Source organism: Salarias fasciatus, chromosome 11, assembly GCF_902148845.1.
Source record: "Salarias fasciatus chromosome 11, fSalaFa1.1, whole genome shotgun sequence".
NCBI lineage: Eukaryota > Metazoa > Chordata > Actinopteri > Blenniiformes > Blenniidae > Salarias > Salarias fasciatus.
Genome location: NC_043755.1, coordinates 1,650,885 through 1,662,579, shown reverse-complemented (window position 1 = coordinate 1,662,579; position 11,695 = coordinate 1,650,885). Strand labels below are relative to the sequence as shown.

The 11,695-nt window shown below is 43.8% G+C and overlaps 1 protein-coding gene across 11 annotated transcripts in view; it reads right to left on the bottom strand.

The window, feature by feature from the left end:
- The window catches only part of LOC115396237 (uncharacterized), a 31,348-nt gene extending 22,662 nt beyond the window's left edge, over positions 1-8,686 (bottom strand). For 8 of the 11 annotated variants that reach the window (XM_030101976.1, XM_030101985.1, XM_030101986.1 and 5 more), the window contains exon 1: positions 569-596. In XM_030101976.1, the coding sequence (XP_029957836.1) occupies positions 569-581 (13 nt within the window). In that variant the 5' untranslated portion in view covers positions 582-596. Of the gene's footprint in view, positions 1-568; positions 597-4,961; positions 5,098-8,568 lie in introns of those variants that run through there. The other 3 variants (XM_030101981.1, XM_030101980.1, XM_030101978.1) reach the window with 3 other exon arrangements.
- Between the last annotated feature and the right edge of the window lie 3,009 nt (positions 8,687-11,695).

The window sequence follows — 11,695 nt, the reverse complement described above, 5'->3', positions numbered from 1 at the left end:
CGATGGACCGTTCACCTGGGAGTGGGAAACCTTGCACTTCGCACCTTTGTACCTTGTTTTGAATGCAAACAAAGGTCAGGTACGGCTTACTTACAGTCCTGTGGAAAGCGGCGAGTCGTGGATTTTTACCCACGCAGTTATACAGGAACATTATATTCACAAAAATTTTTTTTGTTGACAGTATGAATCTAAAATGATGGAAATAAGCAGCTAAAAAAAAATGAATATAATCCTTGGTTGTCCTAAGCTGCAGGACTTTGGATTTTATGTTACAACTAAATTTACCATGACATCTGTGTTCAGTCCAAACTGTGCTCACTTTAATGTTTACTATTTGTCCGGGGTTCAGATTATTCAACTCAACTCGGACTCATTCTTTAATGCATGAGGCCAATCCGCCACCCACACACTGCACTTTAACTCAAACACACATCCTCAGTCACACGTACACAAACATCATGTCGCGGCACAATAGCCTCCCTTGTTGTACAGTGTGTCTGTGTCCGCACGGAGCTCTGAGGATGAACTCCGAACGCTGCCCATTGCAGCCTCATTAAATCTCACTCACACAAAGGAGGCATTCTGCTCTGGATCTGCTTATTAGCACCGCATGGATCCTCCTCGCCCAGGATGCCCGGCTCGACGGCTCTCACACACACACACACACACACATACGCATCCCACTCAGGTCACCTAAGGCACTGGGATTAGGACACATTGCCATATAGTCCTTAAACGTACACAATCAATAAAGTGTGTTGCTTTTTTTATTTTGTAATCCCACTGTAACATGATGGAAAACTAAGAAGAAAGGTGCCTCAAGTATCATGATGGGACGATGTGCTTCGCTGTGACAGACCGCAGTTTAACGAGCACGGCTTTGTTTCGCTGATGTGGCAACATGAGGACAGATCTGGTATATTTAGAAACTTCTAACCGCTGATTAAATCACACAATGTACTAAAATACACTATTATGCAATCGCGCTGCACCTCTCTTAGGTGAGACATATCAGCCGCAAAGGCCCGGATCACGGCGGGCTGCACTATTCGAAAAGACAGAAAAGCATCGCTGTCGAGGCCTTGCCTAATTGATGACTAATGTGGCTGTGTTTGTCTCCTCCATATGTAGTCCGAGTCCCGGAGCAGGGAGGGGGGGAGGGGCCGTGCTAGACAGGCAGACAGGCCAATCTTCCAGATGTACAGGGCCGCCCCAAAGGGGCGCAGCCCGGACCACCGCTATACCATGCGCTTCTCACTGGCACGACGGGACAGCAGGAGGAGGAGGAGGGGGTACACACACACACACACACACACACACACACACACACACACACACACACACACACACACACACACACACACACACACAGACACACCAAATCCTCTTTAGCCCTCCCATTGTTTGTGTCCAGTGACCAATAACTGTGCTGCACAATATAACTAATCCTGGCTACCCTTCCCCCCACAAGACCCCCATTGGCCTATTCCCTAGGTCATCTCACACACACACACACATATATACACACACACACACCACTACGCATCAGTGCTCCTGGGCTCCTCTGGGTCTTTTAATGCTCTGTCATCTCAATTCTGATTGTCAGGAAACAGACATGCTCCTAATGGACCAGCTGAGCTTGTGTCTGCTGCCTCCTCCATTTTGTGTTGCCTTTCTAACATCTCTGCTGTCAGCCAGCTGAGCGGCGTGAACCGTCATCAGCTCAGCAATCAAGGCAGCCACAGATAATGCAGCATCCCTCAGTGTAAAGAACGCAATGATCTGGAGGTAATTAGATGAAATATTGCTCTGCAGTGTAAAAAAAAAAAAAAAAAAAACAAAAAAACCTGCCCTCAATTGTGCATAATTAGTGTCTGTAATGTGGGAAATTATAGATGAAGTAGGCCACCCTGAGCTCGTAAAGACCTGCTGGGTCAGGTGCGCACACCAGGACTGGGGTTAAATAAGGATTTCATAGCGAGTTCATTCTAATTGAATCCCTTGTGCCTGCAGCAAGCCAATCTGATATCTGTAGCCATTTAATTTGCATCAGTAAATTTCATTTAAAGTGAACCGTACTTAACTGCGGGGAGTTAAAATATTGTGTACGGTTAATTATTTTAACTAAAACAAAGAAAAAAAAAAGTGAAAACATGTCTTTAAAACTAAAATCATCTCCAGCCATTAATATGAATACACTGACATGACTTGATTTGGATGGAAATGACTTTGTGTTATTCAACACTGATGCTACACGGCTACTGTGTGCATCTGAATATATATTTGTGTAACGACGTGAGAGGAGATGGCTTGATCGAGGAAGATCTTACAGAGGTTGCGGAGGTGCGTTACATAAATAGCTAAACGTCTGCAAGATGCAGGGACTCATTAGCTGGCCTTCAAAGACAAGCTCATATCTATTTCCGTTCACCGTTTCTTTCCTTCGCACGGCACGCACATGTCCATATGTGTGTGTGTGTGTGTGTGTGTGTGTGTGTGTGTGCACGTGCAGCATTTACATTCCTGGCCTTGTTATTTAGCACTCCATTTATTTCACATGCAAACACTCTTTCGCCGTTATCATCGCCGGGCTGAAAAGGGCATGAGATGCATGAGGGCCGTTACAATGCCGGTATACTAGGACATAAAGAAAGCATGTTTCCTGCGCACAGCTTAAGGAATTAGAAGGAGTTTAGAGTTAATCAGCCCCCAAGGGACCAAGTGAGATTATCTCCATCTACCTGCCTACAGTGGCTATCTCACTGTCCCCCTACACTCCCATTCTAAGTGTGTGTGTGTGTGTGTGTGTGTGTGTGTGTGTGTGTGTGTGTGTGTGTGTGTGTGTGTGTGTGCACGCGCGCGTCTGTATGGGTGTGTGCGCACGAGGGGGAGAGAGAGAGAGACGAGCTGGCAGAAGCACAGTGGCGATCCGCTGTGCTGATTCATGGTTTTAAGCTGAGCCCCGCCTACCTGGCTGAAAATCAACAGAAATGAACTGAAGGCCAAGATATCAGTCCTCTGACCACATGGTGGCTCCTATTAACCTCTCTAAGTAAACACATACACACACACACACACACACACACACACACATGCCAGCATACACGCTAACACGTGTTTCACTGATCTGTCCGCTCAGTTAACCTGAATGACAGCTCACAGGCAGGTGGGATCTACGTTTCAATTCATCCTTTCCACTTGGCTCCCTGGTTTAAACTCGGGGGCGCTTTGGACAAAGGGCGCTGCAGTTAATTCTAGTCTACTTTTTCCATGTAAACCTACCCCAAACCAAGTTCTAAACTAATCAATACACACAGATGGTCTGTGAGCCCCGCGCTGTAACATGAACCGACATGGGAAAAGAATGAAGTAGCAGCATTGATTAACTGCGGTCGCCTTGAAAGCAATTTGGAGCTGGTTTCCAGCATCACCTCAGATAAAGCCTCCTGCTTTACATCTGCACAAATGTGCACATTTTACTGCTTATGTATGACATGGGAAAAACAATGGTGCAATTTATGTATTTCTCCATTTGAATAAAATTATTTGGAGCAGCCGACTTGCTTCACGTTGAAGCTAATGGAATCACTCCTCGGCCTCATTCACAAAGAAAAGAGCAAGCGGCCGCTGTAGGATGTGTAGTCCGTTCCCTATTTAGCAACGCTCGCACAACAGAGTAGTAGTCTAACCGCACGAATGCATCATAACTCCCAAAAGAGGATTAACACCAGCAAGCTCTTCTGGGACCTGGGTGACCTCACTCTCACACAGCAGAGCCAAAAACATCCTTCAGCATCACTTCAGCAGCTCGGCGTTCGCAGCGCTGCTGATTCAGCGGCCGCACTCAAACCCACCCACCCATCCAGCCGCCAGGTCTTCTTATCGCCCTCATTTTTTAACCTCTCTGTTTACTTGTGTTGCTCATGCAAAACCCTTGTCCGTTCCGCTGCATTAATACCGCCTCTCTCTCTCTCTCTCTCTCCCTCATCCTCCCTACGTCATATCTGCAGCGCTTCATAAAAGATTATCTGACTATATATATTCAGCAGTATCATCAATGGCGAGGGGAGGCTTATTGGATGAGTTCCTCCTAAGTGCGTTATGGGTTGCACTGCACAGGCGTGTGTGCATGTGAGGAGCAGAGGCACACATTCACATATGCCGCCCTCCAGCAAAGATGGGATATTTTTAACCCGTGCGCTCCTCATGGGGGTTAAATCAAGTCAAGTCAGGCAGAAAATGAAATTCAAAGCGGAGCAATCCTGGAACAGGATGAAATAAAACAACATCTGTACGTGTGAGGCAGAGTCTTGGAAACAGCCTTGGCACACAGCTCACAGAGGGAGATCTGACTAGAAATGCACTAAATCCACCAGCAGTGCCCATGAGTGAAGAGACAAATAAACCACTGTTCAGACAAATATTACCATAAATACACTATTCTTTTAACATTTTCCAAATGCCAGTAGACATTATATAACACTATAATATTTGTTTAATTGTGTTGTGCAGGCTGTTCTGCAAAGTGTGAAATCTTTTTTTTTTAAAGCGTTCTCTTTCAGCAGCGTCACATCCTGCACATCCATTCATTCTGACAGAAAGCAGCAGCAGCAGCAGCAGCACATGTAGAGAAATAAACAACACGCCTCCAACACGGAGCGCATCTGATTTATGGAGGATTTATAACGGTGTGATTCACCGGCTCCAGAATTAACCGCCGCGAACAAATCATCGTCAAAACGCTGCCTCGTAAAGCAGCTAAAAAAAAAAAATAAATAAAATAAACAAAAACAATAGAATTTTCAACTTTTTTTCCCCTCTTCAACGGAATTAAAGCTGAGAGCGTGCCAGGGTATTTAAACAATCTGTGTATGAAAATGGCGCCCAATGTACAACAAAACAAACAAACCCCAACTCATCAGCACCGCCCGGCGCGCGCAGACCCAACATTCCGAGCTTACCTACTCGAGGATTAGCATCAAGCGGGGGAAGCAAGCGCCACAAAATCCGAACAAAATGCAATATTCCGCTGGTTCAGAGGAGAAACAATGTACCGGAGCGACACATGCTTTGTTGTGCCGGAGGTGTCCGATGCGCGTAAAGGGGCGGAGCCTGTGCGCGAGGCTCCGAGGAGCGGCTCCGGGAGGAGGACACGCACGCTCACATCCAAACCGCTCCGTGCGGGATTATTACAGGACAAAAAAAAAAGACCAGTTCCTTCAAAAAAGCTGCACCACAACTGTGAATAACTGCTTTTAAGAATGAATTCAGGCGCATCTCTAAGAAGAAGAATTTCAATTCGAAACTTCCAAAGATATATATTATTGATTGATTGATTTAGTACTGAAAATTTGAATTTCAAGTGATTTCTTAAATGTGAACACAAACAGGGAGTTGTGGATGGCTTTGGGGAGTGGTGGGAGCAGCGTTCCAGAGGGTTTCTTTCTATCAGAGGCCATAATTAATTAATATGATTACATTTTGTAAAGAGGCTCTTTATTTACAGTTTATGAGTGAAGAATTAAAATAATCTTTCAAAGATATTCAAATTTTGGGGATGTATTTAGCACAAAGCACTCAGAAATAGGAGAGTGGCAGTGAAGCAGCAGGGATCCCCCCCCTACACACACTCACCCGCCCACTCATGCTGGGTTCTTAATACATTATTGCAGTGCATTAATCTGCACAGAGTGAGGGTGTCATGAGGGCTTCGACCTTAAGCCAACTATCCAGCCAAGAGGAAAAGGTTTACAGAGTACCTGCTGGAAACACACACTCGACCCTGAATGAATCAAAAATTCAAAAACAAACGGACACATATACGTCCAATCATGTCCATGCACACACACACACACAGACACACACACAAAGCTGTCTTTCCGGACCGCGGCACGGTCCCCGCCCATCTGCCTGACCCCATTAGAGACATACGTGTCGTGGGCAGAAGGGGGTAGTGAAGGAGTTGATTATTATCTTAACTCCACGGCGTAAGGCATCACCTTTGTTTTAGGGAGGCATTCGGCGCGATCGCTGCTTTCTCAGCTGTTTGTCCGCGAAGCACTACAGAAAATGTCTTACCAGTTTAAAAGGCAATTCCACAAATCCAATGCGTTTTGATTCTCTGTGAGCAAGAATCCAGAAATAGAGGCTAATGACGGAAGAGACAAGAAAATCTCTCTTCTCTCTCTCTCTTTCTCGTGCTGTAACTGTGGTTTTTCTTTAGACTTTGGTCCAGAGCAAAGTGACGAAACAGCAGCAGTGCTGCAACTCACCAACCGGGGATGTTAAACATTTACTATGGCGCCGTATTGAATTAACAGGGGCACAAACATAAAGTAAACAAGAAGTGCATACTTTTAGGGGAAGTCTGATCGTGTTATTCCAGGACAATCGCCTACCAGGATGGACGGGATATCGCATCAAGACAAGGGAGGCAAACAAAAGGCAATAAGGAACATTTGCGTTGCCTCCAGTTGCTTAGGAACCCCTGCCCGGCCCTGTGCCGACTGCAAGGAGCAGGTGTTGGGCTGGACCCTGGAGAGGGAGGAGAGACAGAACGCAGAGGGGAGGAGAGGAGGAGCGGCGCTTCGCTCAGACTCGCAGTCCCCAGAGACGGTGACAGCCTGGAACCGCACACTCACTCCGAGGCGACCCGCTCTCCTCGCACGGCAGACACACCCAAAACGCTGGCGCACATGCGCCCCGGTTACTCTGCCTCATTTGTTCAAAAGCACAGGCAAAACACGCACATGTGACGGAGCGGCAGCGCATTACTCCAGCTGAGTGCAGGAGGGTTATGTTTGTTTGGAACATCTTTATCCCTCCCTGGCACCGTCGCTCTGTGGTTACATAATACCCCCATACCACTTCCACCCAATTCATCTCTGCCTGCCTCTCAACACTGCATCTGAACACACACACACACACACACACACACACACACACACACACACACACACACACACACAGTCGCCTTCTTATGTAAAATAATGTGTGCAGCTTTGAAAAGTCTTGAAATATGAAATTTTGAGTGGCTGTGACGGAGGCAGGGCTGCAGGGGTTTTTATTTGTGCTCAGATCCGAGCTCTCAGGAGCGCTAACAGGATAGATGGTAACAGCGCATCAATATTCATGGCGCACCATTATGTTATGAAGAATTTATGAAGCAGGAATGTTCCATGTTTCCGCCCTTTTTCTGCCAGTAGACATGAAGAAGTGAAGTTTGAGCCCACCCATCCCAAAAAAGATTTCCAATTCACACAACGTGAGGATTTCCCGAAAGACACAGTCAAGACATATTTTCAACTGTATTCTGCAGCACAGTCCAACAGAGACAACATGGCAGGAAAGACTTGGCACAGCTGCTAAAACCGCCATTTGCATCCTCAGACAATGCAAAAACAATGAGTCAGGTTGCTAAACATGGTGCGCCAATGAATATGCATGCGCCTGGATGTCTTCTGAGATTTAAAGACTGCTCAGAAGATCCTGCAACAAGCCCCGAGGCCCACGGCACAGTGAACACATCATGGCAGACATTCTAGGCCAACTAAGTCCCTGCTACATTGTGTTTGATCATCACCTAATGCCGCTGCAAATGAGCCAGTTGTGTTAGTGTACACTGCCACCTGGTGGACGCAGTGTATGCAGCATGCTTGTATAATTGTTGATTTCAGTTACAAACCAGTAATGGCACTGGAGTCAATACAAAAAAATCAAAATTTCATTGAAGTAAAATACATTGAACTACATAAAAACAAGTAGCGCAATAATATCATTCAACTTGCTCTACAGAAGCATATCTGTAATAAATGGTGTCTTCTAGGTTTAATTTTGTGCGTTTTGCATGTCGTCATATAACAACACTCCATTGAAAAATCTAATCCCCACTTCATCTAAGAAGTCAACAGAAGTGGTGTGTGGCAGAGGGAATCCCCGCCACTTTCACTCTGCATCACCTCAGAGGTGGAAGGCGCACTGACACCATGTGTTCTCCAGAGATAAAGATGTGTTTGCGTGCAGATGCCTCGGGGTGACACGATCAGACTACCCCTCCCAAAACACGTCAGCTAGGAGCACCACCAGGTCAGGGAAGACGGCTTTCAGCAATTATAGCTGCAAGGTTCTGTCACGACTCATACAATTATTTCAGCTTTAAAAGGGTTTGTGGTGACGCTGTTGCTTACATTAGTAGTAATGGACATTTTTTGCTTATAATATATGCAGGCAAAAAAATATAATGACAAAATATTATAATCAGGCATATTTAGGGCATGCACAAGGGAATAGTGCATCAAATTTAAATAATCAAGTTTGACATGATTGTTGTTTAAGAAGATTGATGAGTGCTGCCATAACAGAAATCTTTTATAAATATGAATGAAATGCTTTTTTGCAGAAGAGAAGAGTTTCTCATCTAGAGTGGAAACTGCACTGCAAAGTGTTGTGTGGTGTATTAGGAGGAATCATACACACATTTCCATAAAACACTGAAAAACAGTCCACAGATACAATTATTTTTTCCAAGTTGTTATCAGAATAAGGACTGAGTGTGTTGTTGATACTCACAACATATAAATGGAGAGGATCATGCCACAGAGCATGGACATCCCCAGGTGGTGCCATCAGGTCCAGGAGACAGAGAAACAGAGAGAGAAGAGTGCGTCAGTTCAGAAAATATCTAAAACAATCAGGAATACTCACATTGCTGTATTTAAGAAGTATTTGTACTTTCATCACTACTTTTTCAGGAATACTCACACTGCTATTTAAACCCTGTATTCTACTCATCTGCTTTCAAATCACAAATCCATAAGTAGTGAGAACATCCTCCTCCTCCTCATTATTAATCTCCTATATTCATCATACAGGGGCAAAAACCATCAACTATTGACATTTGTTTACATAATCTTTAATCGTCTTCTCTGTTTGTCTGATAAATGTGCTTTGAATGTACATACTTTGTGCTGGTATGTTGCATCAAATGCAGTCATTCAATAGCAATACAGTTAAAAAAAATTCCTTATACTTCGAGTAGATTTGTACTTTTGCTTTTCTTTCTTAATGGCAATACTTTTAAACAAGATGTAACTGCAAATTTTCTCTATCAACTTCTGCAAGCGACAGATCACTGAAATACGGCAAGATTAAAGAAGCTTTAATGCATTCTAAAACTGAATAATGTAAAATTATTCTAAATGTGTCTGACCTTGTGAAGGCTGAGCAGAATAACAATGAGATTTTTAGCTCAGGCCCTGCAGGACCACTGTTGATCTCAGACTGTCTGGTTTCTAATAATTAGGTTAAGTACCTTTAAAGCACTTAGGAACCAGGCTGCCGCAAACCTCCAGACAACATTTTACAAACAAACCTCATTATTTAGTGTCATGAACTGGTGAAATTGTGTTTTATCGGGAGTGTCGGGGTGTTTTGTTGTCTGCTAACACTGCGGATATCTCTGACCCCGCTGCTTTTAATCCCTCTGCGGGCGGTGAACTCTCCACGAACCGTGAAAACAGGTGAAAAGCCGGAACCGCGGGTCAAACCTGCGACGATAAACAGCGAAGCGACACGAGGCCGAGGCGAGTCGTACCTGCGCGGACCGGGGCTCCTCTGCGGGTTCACTCCACCTGCGGCTCTGTTGCCATAATTCCGGTGTTTACCTCCAGGAACGCGGCTGAAAGTGTCGCTCGCGCTCCCACCGCGGGGCGGTGACGCAGCCGCCGTGACGCAGCACGAGGCGGAGATCAGAGGAGGGAGCCGCTCAGTCAAACGCTGCACCTGGCCCAGAGACAGGGTGCTATGTTCGAGTCCTTCAGGTGAACTCTGGCATCTGGTGGTTCAAAACAGAGGTGGAACGAATAATGTGCACACAGATGATGAATTGTCCTTGATTGCAAGCGTTTTCCTTAATTTCATTGTCAGCATCATATGGAGCCCCGAAAGCAAACTTTCAAGTTTATTTCAATCACACCATTCGGACAGAAATCAAGTCACAGTGGTTTACAACGACATGTGTGATCATCTTAATGAATGAATAATGAATATTAATCTTAAATTCTAAAAAAATATATTGAAACAAAGTAATAAAGAAAGGCATTTAAAATTAGAAGAAATAAAGCAAAAGCTTTATTAACATAAAGTTACTAAAATAAAGTACAATAATGAAAAGACTGCAAATAGTGTTTTAAAGCTTGATTTGAAAAAAGCGAGTGTGTCAGCAGTCCTAGGTGTTCAGGAAGTTTAGTCCACATGAGGAGTGTAGGAACTAAAAACTGCTTCAACTTGTTTCTTCTGACTCTGGGAGGACTTGGCAAACCTCTTCCTGAGGACCTCAGGGGTCTGGATGGTTCTTTTTCTACAAATTCAGGCCAGAGGCCATGCTTTGACACACAGTTAGTCTAACACATGTTTTATTGAGACCTCTGAACAATAGCCTTCTGAAAATAAATGCATAAAGAAGATTCTCTGAAGTGTGTTTGCTCAGAAATCCTCTGTTTCTTGCAATGTTTTTCAGAAGCTGATTTTGTTATCGTCTGTAAAATTTAAGTTGTTGTAGTTATGGCAATACAAATATGTATTCTTCATCCCTGTTGACACAGTATTTAAAGTCCACTTTTGCATCAGGCAGCCAGTGTGAGAGGAGCTGTGGAAGTGGAGGAAATGAGTCTACTGATTGTTTTTCTCATGGAAAGACATGATCATCAAAGAGGAAGACTATTAAAATGAAGTGTCAGCTTTCCAAATGTGTATCAAATATTAACAAAATTCTCTGAATTTCACAAACATTTCAACTATTTTTTGGGTTACTGGTTGCAGGTTCAATCGTGGATTTATTTCACCTCATCTTTCAATTGAATTGATTTGGTACACAAAATACAAGTATGAGTGTTTATGCTATACGCTATAAAATCAGATTTATTAAAGATTTCATACCCCCCCCCGCCCCCAAAAAGAATAAACAAATTACATTCATTATAATTACTAACCAGAAATTAATATTGTCTCAGACATGCATTGCTTATCACTTTTTATGTAAATTATTCTTTCTATTGGAAGGGATTACAGATCGATCATTTCCATTATATCACTTTGTTATTAGTTACCCAATGAAATTAATAAGATTTTATTTTACAGCAGTCTGATCAGATTAATAACTGATTGAAGGGAAGACATAATAACAAATGTCTAGCTATTTTTTTTTACATATAGGTATATATTCACTTGATGTACAGTAGATTTAAAGGTTTCCTAAAGTGACTCTTTATTACCATAAATAATCTTCAAAAAAATAAACTTCAACGTTTACAAAAGAATAAATGGAATGCACTCAATACTTGAAATAATGCAACATGCAGAAACAATGTAAAAATGTATTTGTTGCTTTGAAACAATGAGTGCTTCAACGTCCTTGACATTTCAGCCTTTACCCTGTCTTTTCACAGACATGGATACAGTATGAACTCCCCATTCATTTTTCTTTCTTTTTTTATTCCAGAGTTATTGCACTGCAGCCTCACACTTCTCTCTATTATCACACGGAGCAGCCAGGGTCCACCCAGTGTGATTATCCTCCAGCACTTAACTCCAGCCCTCTGCATGTCTGCACACGAGATAAGAGTAACTGTCAGTGCAGGACTGCACAAGTCCATGCATGCATGCATTCCTGCGCTCCGTCGCTGGTGGGCTGCTGGAC